The sequence below is a fragment of the Culex pipiens genome, chromosome 2 (genome assembly GCF_016801865.2).
Source record: "Culex pipiens pallens isolate TS chromosome 2, TS_CPP_V2, whole genome shotgun sequence".
Taxonomy (NCBI): domain Eukaryota; kingdom Metazoa; phylum Arthropoda; class Insecta; order Diptera; family Culicidae; genus Culex; species Culex pipiens.
This window is the reverse complement of record NC_068938.1, coordinates 96,716,115-96,737,439: the sequence shown is the minus strand read 5'-3', so window position 1 is coordinate 96,737,439 and position 21,325 is coordinate 96,716,115. Positions and strand designations below refer to the sequence as shown.

The 21,325-nt window shown below is 35.3% G+C and overlaps 1 protein-coding gene across 1 annotated transcript in view; it reads right to left on the bottom strand.

The window, feature by feature from the left end:
* The window catches only part of LOC120416612 (ras-GEF domain-containing family member 1B), an 87,220-nt gene that overhangs the window by 3,083 nt on the left and 62,812 nt on the right, over positions 1-21,325 (bottom strand). Inside the window, exon 11 of the mRNA XM_039578411.2 lies at positions 18,629-18,792. Coding sequence (XP_039434345.1) covers positions 18,629-18,792 — 164 coding nt within the window. The remainder of the gene's footprint in view (positions 1-18,628; positions 18,793-21,325) is intronic.

The following is a 21,325-nucleotide window of genomic DNA, read 5'->3' as shown; positions in this document are numbered from 1 at the left end:
TGTTCGTGATTCGATTATCCGAAGTCCCATACAAACCTTTGGATAATCGAGGCTTCGGATAATCGAGAAAAAGAAAAATGCATTTTAGATTGTTTTTAGTTGATTAGACTTCTATTTTCATTAAAAAAAAAATCAAAATATGTTTCATAGTTTATGGCACCCTTCATTCAAAACTGCTCCGAAAAATCATGGGGGAAAAAAATATGTTTCCATAAAACATGAAAATTCCAACGGAAATAGAAGTCTAATCAACTGAAAATAATCCAAAATGCCTTTTTCTGCATTGATAATCATATTTAGCATGTTTGGGCCTGTTTAAAAATATTGAGAACTTTTATGAAATTACAATGTACAGCAGCGCAAAAACTTTTTTTTCTCAATAAGCAGAAATTATAGAAACTTATGATTTCAAAATAAATGGACTGGTGTAAAATGCATTTTAAAACGCTTTTTTTCATTCAAATGTTGAAACCGTGGCCTGCAATTTCATTTTTTTGAACTTTTTGATTCCAAAAATACCATCAGAACAGCTTTTAAATTATTATATTATGCATAAAAAATGCAAAAAAAAGTTGCTAGGCAGGTATAACTTTAGTAAATCGGCTGTTTCCCTACGATTTTTCATAAAAATCAAATGCTTAATTTTTTTTTTTTTTTTTTTTTTTTTTTTTTTTTTTTTTTTTTTTTTTTGTTTTTTTTTTTTTTTTTTTTTTTTTTTTTTTTGGAGGGTGATCCAGTCCTGTCACGTCCGTCAGTAGTCTTGTCATACATTACAACTAGAATCAGATCTGCCAATGAATTAGTACACTTCGACCAAATAAACACTGACGCTGTATGGATCTGACTCTAGAATAAATGCACAGTTGTGTGTTATTCATAAGTCCAAAATGTTCAATTACACAGTCCAACAAGATTTTGTCTCTGAGACGAGTATATGGGTTCCTAGTAGAATTTTGCCTGCTGAATCCGAATCTGGGTCCAGAATTGCTCCAAATGGTCCCAATTTTGAGATACACCCGTTTAAAATGTTAGTTTAGGCCAAAATTAGCTACTTTGTTGACTATTTTACAAAAGAACTATTGAATAAACAACTAAACCAATACATGTACCTTAAAGTTCACGTTTTCCCCTTTCTGAAACACCCCTGGTTTTTAAAATTTGATTGTTTCTACGCATATTTATAGCCATTTTAAAATTTTATTTTCAGTTGGTTCTCATTCAAGTTTTTCCAACTTGCATGCAAGTCAAATTCTAATTTTAAAATGGCTATAAATATGCGTAGAAACAATCGAATTTTAAAAACCAGGGGTGTTTTAGAAAGGGGAAAACGTGAACTTTAAGATACATGTATTGGTTTAGTTGTTTATTCAATAGTTCTTTTGTAAAATAGTCGACAAAGTAGCTAATTTTGGCCTAAACTAACATTTCAAACGAGTGTATCTCAAAATTGGGACCACTTGGAGCAATTCTGGACCCGGATTCGGATTCAGCATGCAAAAATCTACTAGGAACACATATTCTCGTCTCAGAGACAAGAAACATTTGATTTTTTGTTGAACTGTGTTATTCATATAAGTCCAAATATTCATTTGTGGATAACTACCTAGCTTGAATTGAATACAAGATTTAAAGTAACCTATCCGAAAGCTACTCTTATCTCAAATCCCCGACATTTTAATTAATAGCCAAAAAAACGTTTCTAGTAAACCCTGTCTTGCTTCTTTTAAAAAAAGAAAAAAAAAATGAATAACAGTTCATATTTTACAAGTCGTGAATTGAAATAGAGACGACCATTTGATCGTCAGAATTCCAGTAGATCCTCGATTCGCAACAATGGTCGATACAATCATAATCCGATAACCGTTGGTTCAACAGATCAACGAACTTAGTCCGATATCATTTCACTATTGATTGATCGAGACTATACGGAAATTTTGACAAATCATAATTGTTTTTATGCTACTTGAATGAAAATCACCGATTCTGATAGAATTACTAAAATCACTGTTACTAATTTTGTCCCTAAATAACTAAAGGCAAAGTATTAACAGTTGATATTTATAGTTAAAATCCTAAATTCTACAAAAACTAAATTTTTAAAAACCCTCATCCTAACCTGACACCCACATTAAGATAGGGAAAAATCACATATGTAGCGGTTCATTGTACAAATGTGATATTTCCACTATCGGAGAACCTCCTTGTCTCGATGACAGCTTACCGGCCATCGATTAAGCCCTGAGACTGCGCCAAAGTGGGTTCTCGCAGCATGAAGTGGTGTCCATGTGTAAAAATGGAAGCTTCAGCAATATACTGAACACTTCGATTTTAATTCCACATCGAATCAAATCATACTCTTTGCCAAACAAGCATCAAACCTATGACACTCATTATGACAAAGCCCAGGGAAAAAAAAATCAAATGCTTAGTTAAAAAAAAACAATATCCTTGATTTTATTTATTGCTGTAAAATACTGGCTCACACACATTTCTAAATATAACAATAATTAATACCGTCATCAGGGGTGACATTGGGTCCGGGGGTGTGATTGGGTATTCAAAAATCCTGTAATTTGTATGACCCAATCTCACCCTCCAGATCCAAAATTTCAAAAAACCTAACAAATTGCTTATGTGTCCTTTTCTTTTGTTGCTCTTCTGTTACTCTCTTTTAATCACGTCTCGATCAAAAATTATAAACTCTCAAATAGGTTTATGCAAATAGTTTATGTCCCTTGACACTGTATTGAAAAATTGTGAAGTTTTGGAGCTTTAGTGTTGTTGAGAAGGATTTGTTGCCGCCAATTAAGCATAAACACCGCAGTTTTGTGGTTATCAGCTAAAAGCTACAAACATTTATTAGCATGTATTTTAAGTATAAATTAATGATCTTACAATCGGTTGTCCTGGTCCGACAATATCCCACCAAAATCGTCAAATTGCCAGATTGTGTTCCTTCATGTACTAGTTGTTTCCTTATGAACGGTACGCGCGAAAATAGCAAGCAAATTTAATAAAATAAAAGCGTTTGTTGCGGGTTTCCCTCTAATTCGTTTTGTCGCACAGAACAACAACCGTCAAGAACATACAATTGTAAAGTAAATCACGGACAATAACCTCACACACACGAGGGGTGTTTTTCGCACATCTTCGCAAAGTGGAATCGGCGCTTCTCGTCGCAACAAGTGTCTCCAGAAGAGTTGTTGCAAATAAGAAGAGGCAACTTTAGACTTGGTTGAAAATTAAGATGATTCACGATTGGTGTGTTTTATAAAATCAAACCTTTCAGTAATATTTTTGTTGGGCATGTCAATCCAAACAACTTTGACAAATTTTCGCTTTTTAGAGCAACAAAAGTGCTCAAAACATCTATATTTTTTATAAAGCCTAATCTTGAATTGAACTGTTTTTTGAGGGTTTGCACTGTAAATCGAATTTCCACTTGGTTTTTCGATCTGGAACACTGTACGAGGGGGTGTGAGAGGGCCAAACATCACGAAAAATGCAGTTTTTATAAAATATTTTTTTATTATTTAGCGGAAACATACCTTTCTGCGTTTCTCTTGAGGATTTTTGTAACATCCTAGGTTTTTTTTTCACAAAAATTTTGAACTAAAAAAACTCCTGGCATAACCTTTAAATCAAAAAGTTTCATAGAGGTGACGTGTTTTTTCTTCCAGTGCCCGTCAAATTTCCAACAATCTGTCTTTGACCACGCTTTGATACGACGCAACGGCTTCGAGATACAGGGAAAGCAAAATTAATTATAAAATACAACAATATTCAACAACAACTTCCCAAATATCATTCAAAAATGGCTTATAAATATAAGCGTAGGATAACATGTCTACAAAGTTTCATTGAAATTGGATAGGGTCGAATATAAAAGTACCTTAAAAATCTTGTTTTGGGCTGGAATTAAAAAAAATGAAGATGAGACTTGCGATAAGACTTCCCAACCTCCTTCGATTTTGACCAGAGCCAAGGGAAAAAAACTTTAAATACAATTTGTTTTAACCTAAAAAAACGTTTCGCGTTTTTATATTGAACTTAATTTTGATGTTTAAAACCAAGCTTAAATGTTTAAGTAAACTATTTTAACACCGAATTCAAAACCTTCACTCGATAAGAACGGTAAACAAATATGCACAAACCCAGCCCGGAAGAGGAAATATGAAAATTACGGTCGGGCAAAATGCCTCCGGAACGAACTGCCGGACCCTTTCGCCCTTTCCTGACCTCCATCGATGGCCATTGAAGAAAGAACTCGGGGGCGGCGTGCATTTAATATTTCATTCTTTGGTCGGGCCATTATGGACGCAGAAACGGCCGCTCGGTCAGTTGGCTGGGCAACGTAACCAGAATGGTATTTTTATTAACTTCCTACTTTGGGTGGAATTGTGTGGAAGTGTGAGAGGGTGTCGAAAAGATTATTGTGGGTGGTCAAGGAGTTGGGTCCAGAGATGTCTTAAGGGTTGGATTTTTGAACACTTTTGATAAAAATAAATGTTCTACCTGGTCACTGAAAGAGCCAGAATATTATATAATTCACTCAATAAATTGCAATTTTCTGAAAACTATTTTTTAGATCCTTGCTACTTCACTGAACCTAGAAACCGGCATCTTCCTAAGAATTTGGTTTCTGCTTGGGAAGACCACCTAGTCTTTAGTATTCACAATATATTTTTTCCCCCACAAATGGTCATGCTATCAGGAAATTGGACGGCACATAGCTGCTTCTACTTTCGCTCGGATTTATTGTATTGCATTTTGATTGGAAAAATAAGAGCTGAACGTGCGCACTCGTGCTAACTTTTGGAAAAGATCAGTACAATTTCCTGGAGTGCCTAAATTGGAATTCGACATGCTTCGGTGAATGAGAACACTCACTATAGGCCAACTATAAGCTGTATTTTCACGTGAGTGCATCGATCGGTATTTTATGCAAAGCTGTTTTTAACATAAATGCTACAATCAATTAGAATTTTTTCATTTCCTCCTCTGCTCCACGAAATCAAATGAATAAAACATGATATATACGATGCAGGGGAATGCAACAATAGTCAGCGAGCAGAGTGCAATGTTTAATTTAGTATGATAGGAAATTTTATTTATCTGATAGATGCTGAACGATCGATATCGGTAATATATACGTTTGGAATAAGGTTATTTATATGCTTTTAAGCCTGTTTTTACTGAATTGACACCATGACAAATGTATTACTGAAACGACCAAATTCACCCTTCATCCTTTCGATTTGAAACCTGTTGGGTGTGTTGGGCTGTCAAAACCACAAAAATTATGCAATTATTTGCATTTTCGACTTCCCACCAACAAGCACCAACACATAGCACATTCGAAAGGCAATAGCCATAACTAAGTCAGATCCAGAATGGAGAACCATTTCAGCTGTGAAACGAGGTCAGGTTTGGGCTTACTGACTCGAATGCACATTTGGCAACCTACTGCCAATACCAGCTGCAGAGTGTGACCACATGGGGTGAGCTGAACTCTACAGGTGCCTTGTAAAGTAAGGTTAGAGCATGTATCGCTGGGTGAAATTTTAATTAAAGTTCAATTTTGAAGAAAACCAACTGGTCTCCATTTTTCTTGAAATTCTTCACAAATGCCAAATACTTCCTTCTTCACAGTGCAGTAGCCAAATGGACCGAGCCTCAATAAAGTCCCCAATAAAGTCCAATCGAGTCGCAGTAGTGTTGGTTTAGTGCTTTTTGTCGTCCGTGCTCCGTGTGTTTACCTTAATGCTAGTGTTCAAACAGTTTTCTCGTTCCCAGCTTGGGTCCGTTCGGGTGTAGATCTTTGGAGAATCGCAGGTTATTAATATTGATATCAAAATAGTAGTTGATGTAACAAGTTGCAAAATGATGTTTTTTTCAGCACGAATCGAGTTTTGTTTGTTCAAAAAAATAAACGTACGTTTTCTCGGTTTAATTTGGCGTCCGTGCGAATGATCAGCTCAAAAATTAAAACGGTGACGAAAAAAATACTTTGCAATTCCTTTTTTTTAGACACTGAATACACCAAAATGGATAAAATTTTATAATTTTAATGGCTGACAGATATCAATCTACATATAGTATTGCAGGTTGAATCAGGTTACAAAATGGCCTTCCCAAGTAACATTTTAGGCTTTATCAAAGCTGTCACAACCGCTATAAAACCTATCAGCCAAAACCAACATTAAAACCCCTTAGTCGTAACACACTCCCCAGAACCTTGATAAACCCCACTTAAAACCCAAAAGGACCTCCGCAAAAGGTTGTTACGGCCTATTTATAAAACCTACATAGGAGTTCAAGGCTTTACAACTGAATCCTAACAACATCCGCAGGGCCTTGATAAAACCTTTTGTTAAAACCTAGTCAGGAGTTATGGAAAAATGATATTTCATACGTCTTCAAACGTCTTATGCCAAATAGGTTTTATTTTGGCAAAAAATAAGTCTTCGTCTTGCCAAATGAAATTACGGAGATGGTTGTCAAAAATGGCGATGATAAATAATAGATATTAGAGGTAATCCAAATAATTTGAAAGCTTATTTCTCACAATTGATGGCTCAAATTCAGCTGCGGTTGAAATTTTATTGATAAATGTCGGGGAGATAGAGCCAAAAAATTCAACTCGCTTCATCAAAAATCAATATTTTGTAATCATAGTGTTAAATGTTAAAAAATATTTTATTGCAATTCTTTGAAAAAAATGTTCAAAATATTTTTAAACATCTATCGCTATTTAAATCTTACCAGAAATTCAGCATAAATGTGTGTTTTCATCAAATTTAAATCAAATTTTTCAGTTTTCTATTTTTTCAATCAAGATGGCGGTCAATCATATTCAATCAGAGCACGCGTCTAGCGCCATATTTATGCACTGCTATTTGGCCGCGATAAATGCTCTTTAAGGAGCTTATGGTTTTAAGTGAGCTTTTTACATGCCTAATGGCACTTGACAGCTACAACACCCTAGGTTTTAACAAAGCATGCGATAAAACCGTTTGGCATGGCTTTGCCATCTGGTTTTCAAGCCTCTGTTAAAACTTTCATAAAACCTTATTGAAAGCCATTCGGCTTTTATTTCCACCCGGTTTTATGTCCGAGGCATAAAACCCTGTTAGAACCTATTAATTAGCTCTTGCTTGTTGGTTGCGGTGAATGCCCAAATAAAACTATTAGGCAATCAAGATGCTACAATAAACCCTTAATAAAACTTGGTGGCGGCTAGTTGGTTTAAAAATGTTACTTGGGTTGTCTTCGATATATTTCATTTTGAAGTTAAAAATGGGTGATGCTCTGAAGTAACCATTGGCGTTTGATGAATGCTAGAAAACCAGGAAATTTGATTTTTGGAAACTATTTGTTGGTGTTCAGATATTGAAAAATTATGGCATTGAATAGACCAATTATAAATTTTGAGATAGCGTGATTTTTTAACTTTGTAAGGTTATTTTCAGTGTAGAGACAACTCTTTAAAAAAATTAAAACTGTTTATTCAAAAACATATTTTTTTCAAAATAAGCATTCGCAATTTGACATTTCATAGCATTTTTTTTATTTGGAAGATACTTTGGAAGTCTCGATACAAATTTGAGAGCTATCTAGAGCGTCCAATTTCCCGTCCCGGGAAAAAAATTCCCGGGAATTCCCGGGATTTCCCGAAAAAATATATTTCCCGTTTCCCGGGAAATTTGTAAATTTCCCGGGAATTCCCGAACTTCAAGCGGAAGTATACATTTTCTTAAATTTTTGGAACTGTCTTTTGAAAATGCTCTGAAAAAATAATAAATGAACAAACTAAACATGATTTTGTTGAATTAAATGTATTGTTTGGTTTATATATAATTTATCATATTATCAGAAATTATGAGATCACAATTATTTCTGATAATATTAATTTTTGAAGCAACTGGGAAAAGATCTATTGCTTAATGAGTATTAAATTATTACAATCGGGTAAGCATTTAACAGATTGATGTTATTTCATCAAAACAATATTAACTCCTTACCTCCAAATTTAAATTGAGTTTTTTTTTACGTTTTTGTTTAACATGATCAAATGGAATTGGTTCAATTGGTTGAATACCTAATACTTAATAAATTACAATTTGAAGTAAAAGAATTTGGAACACTGGTTCAACTACAGGTGTAAGAGGGTTAAAGGTGAAAAAATAGTAGACTTTTTGTGGAATGATGTTAATTTATCGTATAATTTAAACCATGTTGCATAATAATACAAAAAAAATGATTGAAAAATTACTTTCTATTGTTTGTTCTCAAAAAATGCAAAAATATATTCAAAGCTTGCTTCAAATATTTTAAAACATTGGATTGTTTGGAGTAAAACTAACACTCTAAAGCTTTACCATTTGTTCAAGAGCTGAAACCAGTATTTGTCATGAAAAACATAATTTCTGCATGTTTTTTCTCATTTCAATAAACTAGTCACAGAGGCAAGTTTAAAATTTCTCATCAAAAAATATCAAAATACATTTTCTTGTAGTTGAATGATTTTTTTACATTCAGTCAAGCTGTTAATTGATCGTAACACTTATTTAAACCATTAATGTTGATGTCCTATACAATTCTGTTGCATAATATTAATTAAAACCAAGATCATAACAATTTTCAATAAATTTAAAATTTCCCGGGAATTCCCGGGATTTCCCGGGAAATTGGCTGAAAATTTCCTGTTTCCCGGGAAATTTGTAACCCCGGGAAATTGGACGCTCTAGAGCTATCCATAGAAAAGTGCTATGTAAATATTGAAAAATCTAAAGGGATTTTCTGATTGATTTGGTGTCTTCGGCAAAGTTGAAGTAATTTTTTTTAAATAACTTTTTATCACAAAAAATCGATGTAGGCAAACATTACCGCCTTCGATTTTTTTCATTTAATTGCATGTTTAAGTGAACAAAAAGAGTCAATTTTTAAACTATAAGGTTTGATTTCTAGTTTTTGGCCAAGTTATGAATATCAGAAGAGGATCAGCAAAACAAGAAGAAAGAACCACCAGCAGCAGAAGGAGGAAATTCGTACAAAGCCGCACCACCAAGCGGATCGGGGGAAGTCGCCATGATGTGGCGATTTTCATGAAAAATGGCCATTTCGACAGTGGTGGCCACAACTTGGAGTGGCCGGTGCTCTCAAAGCAGGTTCCCCAGGGCAAGGGGGGAATTTTACAGAATCATACGAGTTGTGGCAATATGGGTATCAAAATTCGAGGTTTCTGATACTGAACATGAAAATGGCCATTTTGACAGTAGTGGACAACCTGGAATGGCCGATGCCCTCAAGGCAGGTTCCCCAGGGCAAGGGGGGAACATTAACCGAAACATACGAGTTGTGGCAATATGGGTATCAAAATTCATAGTTTTGATATTGAACCTGCTAATGGCCATTTCGACAGTATTGGACACATCCTGGAGTTGCCGGTGCCCTCATGGAAAGTTCCTCTTGGGGAACATTTATGACAATTTTGCCGACAAATCTATAAAACAAAAAAATATTCTAAATTTCACTAGCAATCCAAAAACATCAACAATCTCATTAAAATTGTTTGGTCTATGTCTTTCAGTTATGTCTCTGACATACCATCTTGAACTTATTTTTATATTTTTTTTAATTCAAATTGCTTAACTCAAAAACGGTGCATTTTACTAAAAAATATGAAAAAGAATTTTTGATTATAATTAAATTTTCGATATTTTCCAAAACTACTTTTTTTTAATCAACATGGACATGAAGCTAAAGAATCGTTGTACACAGTCTTAATAAACAATAAGTAAAAATAATAAAATTCCGAAAAATATGATCAACGATTTATCTTTTTTATTATTAAAAAGGTACATAACGAAGTTGACTTTATAGCTGTCGGCCACCATTGCTAGTACCAACCACTAGTGTCTTCCTTTTTATGTACAAGGACTTCGCCGCCCTGGGCTCCTTAGTGTATGTAAGTATGGCACGGAGCGACGGCGCCGAATACCCATATTTACACAAATAATTTTAGAGCGCCCGCCACGGGATTCGAACCGGCGACCTCTGGATTGGAGTCCAGTGCGCGGTCCGATTGATCCACACGGGTGGCATTCATACATTTGTTAAATCATTTCCCAACCATTTTTTAGATCTTTTTTGATTAATGCACGAGCCCTAAATAATGCCTCATTTTATATCAAGTAAATTGTTTTTTTCGCAGACATTTTTGAAAGACTTCATCAATCTTTATGTTTTATAAGGGTCGTTCTCTGCCGACTTACACAAAATGGAAAAAGTTGCCCCGACTCCTCAAAGGTTTGCGTAAAAACATTGTACTTAGGGGTAATTCACGGGCTAATTACGAATCCGAGGTCCATTTAGCAATATCTTGTGAAGGAGGGGCGGTACGACCCCTTTCATTTTAGTTAATTCGAAAAAGACGTGTTTTTCGATAATTTGTTGCCTGAAATTGTGATGATTTGGAAATTTGGTGTCAATTTTGTCAAATTTTGTTCGAAATGAGAAAATGATTCTGCTCGGTTATTTCAGTTTTGAAAAGTACATTTAATTCCCATAAAATGACATGAGCCTTTTTTTTTACAGTTGAGTAACGAAAAATCGCAAAATATTTGAAACCATTTTTGTATTTTTTTTTCGATGAAAAATACGTTTTTCAGAATTTTGAGTACGCCATCAAATTTGGCATCCAATTTTACAAAAAAGTTCCTCTTATCATCACCAGTTAAGACTGAACATAATTCAAAAACGTGTCTTAGTAAAAATCCAGATAAATGAAAGGGGTTGTACCGTCCAACCGTTACGAGATATCGAAAAATGGACTTCGGTTTCGTGATTAGCGACCTTAAAACCCCTAAGGACAAAGTTTCACGTGAATCGAAGAGGGGCCGGGGCAACTGCTGTGTGAGTTGGCGGAGAATGACCCGTATGGATTTATTATGGGACCTCAAACCGGAACAAATGGAACAAACCTGGCAAAATTACGTTATCTACAGAGATTGGCTCAGAAATTGATTCTGATTTGTATATGCTTATGGCCTATTTAAAAAGTTCATATTTGGAGAGATTTTATACACAGTAAATAAAATCATGATAATATTACATCTAGTGATTATGACAGATTTGTTGTCAGAAAAAATGGCAATTTTTAGAAGAAAAAAAACCAAGCATTACAATGAATTGACAACGAAAGTCCAGAGAACTGCTCCCGTTCATTTTATCTGGGTTTTCAAGAACCGTAGCCTGTGCTGTTGTGTCAACTCGATGTCCGTCGAAGTTCCAAAAAGTAGTTGCAGCACACTGCCCTGGCCTACTACTCTGAGGCATCTCTGCTGGGAGGTTGTGTGTTGTGTGTCGGACCATTGTTTTGCCCGTCCTGATATTCGGGCACAAAATTGTGCACACACACACAAACAAACTATGTGCGATGCAGTTCGTGCGCAAACAGTGCAAATGAATGTTTTAAGAACAATAGCAAACATTTTGCAGTGCAGAGTGGGTGGAGGTCCTTTCCGCACACGGTGTATGAACGGTCGTGGTCCTGAAATCCGATTCTTGCGGATATTTCACGTGGTGAGTGGTGTGTGCGTGTAGGAGGCAGACCAATTGTTTACGCAAAGGATGAGCTGGAAGCATACCTGGAGTGGTTCAAAATTGACATTATTTCGTTGCCGCAGCAGAACTGAATCGTTAAAAATTGTACTTGACCAGAGATATCGATACATTTTAATTGAGTAAATCCGTTCAATTCCCTGCAATCGAAGACAACAAGTCAAATTTGAACCGCTCCAATACATGCTGTTTCCCGAGTGGAAAATTTGCGAAGTGTGTTTCTACTTGGAGATAATGTTTGGGGAGTTAGTGACACTAAGGTAGACCCTTATTTGGCCACAAATATTGAATTTATATTTTTAAAAGCTACTAATAATACCTCTCTTAAACTATTAAATTTACATTTTTTTTTAATTAAAAAGGAACAAGAGTTAAAAACCAAGATATGAGCACCAACCCCTAAACCAAATCATCGCAGCGTATCATCAGTCATCAGTTTGTGCTCCGTTCTCGGAATGACTAATTTTCTTCTAACGTCACACGGTGTCGCAGAGTCTTTGCCGTGTTGGATTTTGAGAGTGCACGTTGATGAATGATACAGGAGCCTCTTGTTAATTCAGCAAATGAGTTGAATTTCAATGAAAAAGCGTGAAAAGGGGTGACTGATTCGGGCGTGGCTCTGATTAGAAGGACACGTTAAACTGTGAACTTCGCTTTGCTTAAATAGAGCTGAATCAAAATTTCAACTCTGTTCTCGCCACAACTCGAACACTTTTATTTTAATGTTTGCTTCAATGTTTACCCGATGCCATGCAAAAATAAAGCATACATTATCTCTTCGAAAAAAAAAAACTCCACCCAAAAAGCACCACTCACGTGAGTAAATATTATTTTTACTTCGAACAACATAAACATCCACCGCCGATGAAGCTGTAAAATAAGCCCAAACAGTCGATATTTTCATGAAAATGCGGTTGCCGGAGGTCTTTAGGGTCGGCGTTGGATATAAAACATCGATTACAGAAACACAGAGTCGGGTTGCATTGTTGGCTTCAGTCAGTCGAGGTAAAATTCCCCCTCGTAACAGATGTGTGTATGTTTTCAGATTCTGTGGCAATTTTATATCCCCATGAAAAAATAAAATTTAAATGGGGAATTAGTTGAATTCAATGCATTTAATGCCGCAATTTTCGATGCAGGTATCTTCAACTGGTGGAAACGAGACACATTAATAAGGGAATTAATGTGATTATTTGAAGCTTTCCATCTCTGGAGTTTTTTTTAAAAGGTCCAATAAACCAAATTTTCCTTATTTTCAAAATATGTCTTTTTCGTAAAGATCATAAAATTTCACAAATGTTTTTTTGCCATTGAACCATTAGTTGCTGAGAAATGGGCATTAAAAATGTGGGAATGTTTGGATGACTTAAATTTTCTTGTTTCCTTTTCTTTTATTCACTGTATTTCAGGAACAAGAAGTCCAATCTTCAATGACTCTTATGCAATTTAGAGGAAATTTTCTGAACTTTTCGAAAAATATATTTTCAGGAATGGACAATCATGGGCATTATTAAAAAAATCGACTTTTATTTTTTTTTTTAGTTTGAATTCAACTTTAAGTGGCTATCTCTTGAAAACGGTGTTCTTTATCAAAAAATCTATAAAGTATTTTTCGATTGTCAAAAAACAAAAAGATCGTTTTTTTTCCTGATCCATTTTTTCTGAATAGTCCTCATCAATACCTACAACTTTGCCCATTACACCGAATCGATCAGCAAATTCCTTCAAAAGCTACAAGATTTTCAAATATATTTTTGTACCATTTGTGTATGGACAGCTGATGAAATTGTATGGAGCCTTGTATGGGTAAACCAATGACACAAAATGGCTTCTTTGATTGAAAATACGACGAGTGCTGAAAAATTCTATTTTTACAACGGGCAATTCTGAAAACCTCTTACGAATGGGATTTTTAGTCAAATCTCGGGTGAGTTTTCAAAAAGCCGTAAGAGCCATTGGTAAACAAAGCCCTTTTTGCATCGGTATTCGACCTACTTACGATAAACCAATTTCAAAAATGCTTGAGATTGTTCATTTACACGTCCTTCAAGTGCCCTAAACTAAAAACAAATGAAATATTGTTTCAATTTGAAGAAAAACGAAAATTAGTGTCGGAGGTCGTGGTGGCTCTTACGGATTTTTGAAAACTCACCCGAGAAATGTACATTAGCCTGTGATCAAAACATATGATCGAATTTGTAGCTGATATTACATTCCAAATGGGCGTCTTCACTGTTTTCGTGAAATTAGATTCCAGATTCGGATTAAGCGACCCAAATTACTGTAAGAAAGTAATGCTGGCCTTTTAGACATATCCTTGCAACGTCGTGTAATTAGTAGGCCTGTGAATTCTGGAATGTTTTGAAAATTGGCACTTTTTTTCTCACAAAAACTTAAATATCTTGTCTCTGGAGTATCAAAATTGCATTTTCTCTGAGAGAAAAATGTTCGAGAGCAACTCTCTACGAAATTAGCCGATTTCGACCATTTTAATAATTCGTATTATTTTATCTGTCTCAAACAATGTGGGGGACATTTTATGTAATTGGTTCACCCATACAAGTCTCCATACGATTTTGGCAGTTGTTCATACAAAAATGGTACGTAATATATTCGAAAATCTGTAACTTTTGAAGGATTTTTTTTATTGATTTGGCTCCAGCAAAGTAGTTGCAAGTTAAGAACTATTTGGAAAAAAGGGGTCACAACAAATTTTGCCGGATCTTAAATTAATTTTTTTTCCAATAAAATTCAATTCTCAAAAGTTATTTTTTTGCTGGAAAAATGAGTTTTTGGAAAAATTATAAATGTTTGATTGGCAAATCCATTGTTAGAATATCCAATTACATCAAAATGAACTATAGTACAAATCATAGTTGAAAGGTACCCCAAAACTCTATTAGGTTATAAAAATTACGATATTGTGAATTGATTATTTAGTAATAAAAACTAATTAAATTGAATTGAATAAATGTTTGTCAAAATTAGTTGACTTCAGTTTTAACGAAAAAATTAAATTTGCCATCGATTTTTTGATAAAATACACCGTTTTCAAAAGATAGATAATGTTTTATTTCAACTGAAAAAAATCCCGTTTTTGGATTTTTTTAAATAGTTTTCATAACTGTCCAATACTCAAAATATATTTTTTGAAAATTCAGGAAATTTCCAATAAAATTGCCTAAGCGACGTCTGATTCCTGAAACACATCGAAAAAAAGAAAAAGAAGTAGGATGATTGAAGTTTTCTAAGTCCAAAAATCCTTTTATTTTCATTTCCTATTAAATTATAAAAATTGTTCCTATTTTCAAAGATAAGGGTTTTATTGTATTCACAACTAACATTTGATGAGGGTCGTTTTTATTAAACGTGTGACGAATACGATATATTAGCAAAAGAAATTAATGACCTGTAACCTTTCCTTGGTACTAAAAAAAATCACACATTAGGTATCGGGGTCCTTTTCGACCCCAAACTTCAAAAAATCGCCAAATATCCGGTCCGGTCCAAATTCGGTTCTCTTGGTCTCAACTGAAAGCTTTGGATTTCCCCTTTTCGAAACCGACCTGGAAAACCGGATTTGGTCACTGTGGCAACCGGGAATCTGCGACAACCGAAAAAAGACTATGGAACAATTCATGGAACTTAGAAAACCCAATGTCTTGCGATAAAATAGAAAATAAATACTGATCCAACGATTTGAATGGCAAATGGAAGGAAAATATTTTAAGAAATAAATTATCAACTGTAGCACCAACGGGGTCAAAACTTACACGAAGCACCAAGGGAGATGCGCTGGAACTTTATTCGGTCCTGGGCTGGTAGTTCCAAATGTTTCATCAGAATTCCCACACTTCAGAATTTTGTAAGCTCTTCCAAATGTAAGTCATGAACTTGAAATTTTGAAATTTTTATTTTGAAAAGATCGGAAAATTTTACGAATGTTTAATTTTTTAATATTGAAAATAAGACCATAGATATTAACTTAAATTTCTATTTTTCTATTGAGCATGAGCATGAGAGACCACCCATGGTTGTCCTTCTCCGTTGCTGAACAGGACCGTAATAACAACAGGAACGTAATAACTAAAATTTCTATTTTTCTATTTTCCAAAAAAAAACAAATTTCAAAAATCCAAAAATACGGATTTTGGGAAATTATATTTACCAAAATCCGTACAACTTTGCCGAAGACACCAAATCGATCAGAAAATTCCTTCAAAAGTTACAGATTTTGGAATATTTTCGTACGATTTTTGTATGGACAAATGGCTTCCATGCAACCGGATAATTAAAACGTCGGGTAATCGAAACTTCAGATAATCCAAGCTTCTAATAATCTAGTAATACATTAAAAATCATACTGTGTGTTTCCAGAATGGAGCATTTCCATTCGAGCAGTTTTTGCTTTTTCTACAATGTATTTCTTATGGAGCGAACTGTCAAAAACTGCTCGACTGCGGGTGCTCCATTACAAAAAAAAAAATGTATAACTGGTTGCAACTAGAGAACCTTCAAAGAGAAATGACATGGCACTCAAACACAACAAAACTCGCTCTCCCGTCTCTTTCCCGCTCATGTGCTTCTAAACGAAGGAACTCAATTTTGACAAGTAATTCAAGCGCTGCACTGAGTGACGACGCTTCTCTCTCAGGTTCTCTAGTTGCAACCAATGCTTGAAAAGGGACTGCTCGATATTCGATAGAACTTTCTGTCAGCGATCATTTCTCAAAACGATATTTGATCGCTGACACACAACGCCTATCATGACCGTCATTGCTTGGCAACGGTCGAAGAACGTAAACACGAAGACGAAACGAACGAAAAATGCGCACCACTCAAGCTAGAGAACGTGAGTCATGACAGTCATTGCTTGGCGACGGTCGATGAACGTAAACACGAAGACGAAACGAATGAAAAATGAGCATCACTCAAGCAGCCGCCCGAACGAGACAACGTGCTCTTTCTCTTTCTCTCGTTTTTGTTTCTCTCTTCCTAGTGTATGCTGCGTGGTGACAGAAATCATATGATTGCTATCATTGGAGAGATGATCTGAATCTCGGTAGAATGTCAAACGACCGCTCTCTCTTCGATTTTTCTCCTGGAGGGAAGTCAATGATTGTGTGAGTGACTTTGCGAAGCACTCATTCCTTTGTGTGTGAAACGAACGGAAGTAGAATATAAAAATCAGGTTGTCGTGGTGAAGACGATTGGAGTGTTCTATCAGTTATCACAAACAAAGTCGAAATTTCGCAAGCCCTGGTTGCAACTGATATTAAGTTTCAAATTCCGATTCAAAAGCATGGTTCTCAATGGCACAAAAATGTATTTTTTTCGTCTCCTCTAGCATAATAATGGGCAAAAAAGCATGGGATGTTGAGAATTTAAATATTTCAATGAACAGTTAAGATGCAGACTTCAAATTAAATTTGAAGCACTGGCGGTACCAGGGTAGTAGGAAGACCTGAAAACCTCAATAACTTCACAGCATTTTCCTCAGAATGTGTGAAATTACTTATTGTTCTTTGGCACATTATTTAGAGAACATGCACTAATACTAATGGATGTTTGCCATCAGTCATTTCAAAGTACACTTTACTCCAGGGGATTAAATTTACGCGGCCCTTCGGCGCAACACTTTTAGTACTGCACTCGGCAGAAACAGCGCAAAGCCTCGTGTGGGCTCGGCAAACTCTATTATTTCCCATAATCGATTTTTGCGAAATTATAATCGGCTCGCGGTTCCTCGCGCGGACTGCGTGACCATTACCACCACCACCCTTAAAAGCTTTTCATTCACTCGCCATTTTGATGCATATTGCATGTCGTCGTGTCGTATTCCCCAAAGGGATGAAAGCTCGTATGCGTTGACTGCAATAAGCTCACATTTTGCAGCTGCACCTGGACTCTTTGAGCTACGACTGATGGTGGTGTGCTATCTAAGCACAATTTCGAAATGTTTTAAATTTAAACAGAGCAACCTTTTTTGATTAAATGGAAATAGTGGCAAGATTGCAAAACTTCGACGCAATGGCCGCTGTCTGGCGTGGCGTGGGCGTGATGCCACGATTCCGCAGGCCATTTATTCAAGTTTAAAATGCAATTAAAATTTCATTAAAATCCCTCTGCCTGCTTTTTACTGGCAAAAGCCCGCAACCACGACTCTCCCCTATACGGGAAAGGGGAGAGGAGCGTGGCTTTCGCGGTAAACTAACAGCATAATTTATGAGTGAGAATTATGAGGTAAAAAATATTTCCGCCATGTCCGGGCCCTGGAGTCACGTGGCGGGATTTATGATGCATCCCCCGGGGGAGAGGGAAACGTGAATTTTCCGTGTGATGTATGCAGAATAACAGATGTATGCACTTTGCATCACTCGCTGATGATTACGGTTCGACAGACACTGGAGAGCTCCGATGTGCACGGGAACATGCGAGCCCCGGTCTCAGGAGGTCATGCTGGCCGAAGGACGTGATCGAAGTGAGAATTATTGCGAACCTTTATGACTGTCCTGTACCTGGGTAAAAGACTACTTCCAAATTTGTTCTGATAAAACTGACCTCTTTAGGGTGACTCAATTTGAGAAAGAAAGAAATCATTCCAGTAGTACTTTTTAAAATCAATCTACTAAAAGTAGTCAAAAAAAATCAAAATCAAAGAAAAATTATTTGGAATCACTATAAATTACTATCAATAAAATTTACCTTTTCTTATCACTAAAAGAATAGAAACCCTACCAAAGTTCATCCCCACACAGAAAAAAAAAATGATGGTAATATTCATCAGGAAATGGTGACAGACTTTGTGGCAAAAAAATGATAAATTTTACCCCAGAAAATGATGAATTTTCATCAGGTTCACATTTTTACACATTTTTAATGTAATATTACTCAAAAAAAGAGGTAATATTCAACCTACCAAATTTTCAACATTCCAAAATTCAACTTTTTTTTTTCTGTGCATACCACACCCAAAACGTGAGTTCCCCGCCCCCAGTCTTACCTGTTTCGTTGAGCAGTCGGCAGGACTGCATGTGGTGACACAGGTGCCCGTACGCCCCGACGTCCGGCAGCGTCTGATTGACCTGGGACATGTGCCTGGTGAACGCGCCGACGACCGCGGCCAACCGGTCAAATGCGGACATATTTATGTGCCCGTTCGGGAGTCTGTGGAAGAAGGTGGGCGGGGGAGAGAGAGAGATATGTCAGAGGTTGAGTTGAAAAATGTCAAAAGTACATTCATCGGAAATGAATAATAATGTAATCAATGGATTGATTATCTCGCTGGAAGGGTGATGTTGTTGTTGCATGTGAGTGTTTACTGTTGGGGCAAAGGTTGGTGGACAATAATTACCTTTTTTTAATGTACCCAGGAAAACACAAGGTAAACAATATTTTGCTGAATTCTTTATTTATTGTGTTATTAATTTAATCGAAAGAGAATTTATCTCATTTTTCAATTGAATGCGCACTCAAAATTGCTCCAATTATCAAAATTGGCTGTTTCTCAACAACTAAAGCTCCAATATTCATCGTTTCTAAGGACAATTGCATAAGGAATTTTGTGAACCTTTCGATTTTTTTAGAAGTGGAAACTCTTGAAATTTGGTAGGGGAGAGTGGGGAGACTTGATCCCCGGGGAGACTTGATCCCAAGCCTGTATCTCGTCAGCATGTGGGTAAAACAATTAGCTTTGTTCTAGAAAGTTGTGCGAAATTGACTAAAACTCATTGTAGAAAACAAAGAAAAAAAATAAAAAAATGTTTAGATTGAGTTACATACATTTTTCGAAGAAGTGCTGCAAAAAACTTCCAAGAGATCTTTTTTCTTTGTTTTGATAAGTATAGAAAACACTCAAAAATTATTCAAAAAAATATTTGTTATACATAAATTGTTTGATAAACATATCAACTCCAAAACCCTTACGCATTTGACGTTAAATTTATCGTCATACTATTTTTACAATCAATTGTTTAAAAAATTGCGTTTAGGGAGACTTGATCCCTGCATTTTTACAGTCACTGGAATCAGCCTCAAGATTAAATAATTTGGCTGGGTTTTCGTACATAGTTTCCTTTAGTATAGTTGTACATAACTTACTGCAGTTTGAACCATTTTTCAAAAGTTTTGTAAACAAAAATTACCAGCCTTTGTAAACATGCTCAATTTTGGTTCAAAAAAAAAAAATTTAAGTTTTTAAATATTTTACATGCTAAACTTGTTATATTTTGAGCACAAACGTACAGGTTTAATGTGAAATTGCTGTAACTTATAGAAAATTAAAAGTTTGGATGAATAAGAAACATTTTGCTTAAGATTTCTTCAAAATGTTGAAAGGGGGATCAAATTACCCCCAACATTTTGAAAATGCCGGTTTAAAATATTTTTTTAAAACGCTTGGCATTATTCTAAGAGTTTATCTGATGAAATACCCTTATCAGCCAAACATAGTTGAATGTTTAAGCTTTCAATTCATGCAAAAAGATCATAGTTTTGTGAGAAGTTGACAGAGTTAGGTGCGATACAAAAAAAGGGGATCAAGTCTCCCCACTCTCCCCTACCCAAACATGTATAGGTCATCGCTTAAATTTTAAAGTTATCGCAGTTTTAGTAAAAAAAGTCGTTTTTTACCATTTTCGTCATTGTCCCGTTTTTGCGCGCGGCGTGTCTAAAAACACGGTTTTTATTTTCAAAAAATCGTATTCCGGAATATTCACCATTTTTTATATGTTTTGTAATTTTTTTTGAGGAATCCGATAAAAATATTTTCAGACATAGGCTGTTTGGTCCCGAGACCTTCAAAACAGCATTTTAAATTTTCATTCGACTTTTTCAAATGTTAGGATAGATATTTGAAACATCTAACTATTTTTCCTTAAAAGCCTATCTAATAACCTTTCGGTTGAAATGGTGCAAAAATATGATTTTTTGAAAAATGTTGTTTTTTGCGTAATTTTTTTTGAATCATGCTGTTTTTGTGGGGAATTGCTGTATATAGACGATTTTTTTTTGCGAAAATAAAGGTTTTGCGATGCAGTACATTGAAATTTCATAAAGATTCAAAATATTTTTAAACGTGCCCAAACATTCTAAATATGATCATTAATGCAGAAAATGCATTTTAGATGGTTTTCAGTGGATTAGACTTCTATTTCCATTCATTTTTTAAGGGGGTTGCGACATAAATTTTGAAAAATATTTGCAAGGGTCTAATTTTCACAAAACGTAGACTTTTCTAGAAAATACGTAGTTATGTGAAAGTTTAGAACATTTCAAAAACATATTATTACCCAAGTAACATCTTAGGCTTTATCAAAGCTGTCACAACCGCTATAAAACCTATCAGCCAAAACCAACATTAAAACCCTTAGTCGTAACAAACTCCCCAAAACCCCGATAAACCTTACTTAAAACCCAAAAGGACCTCCGCCGAAGGTTGTCACGGCCTTTTTATAAAACCTACATAGGAGTTCAAGGCTTTACAACTGAATCCTAACAACATCCTCAAAGCATTGATAAGACCTTTGTTAAAACCTAGTCAGGAGTTAAGGAAAAATGACATTTCATACGTCTTCAAACGTCTTATGCCAAAAAGGTTTTATTTTAGGAAAAAATAAGTATTTGTCTTGCCAAATGATAAAATGGCGATGATAAATAATAGATATTGGAGGTAATCAAAATAATTTGAAAGCTTATTTGT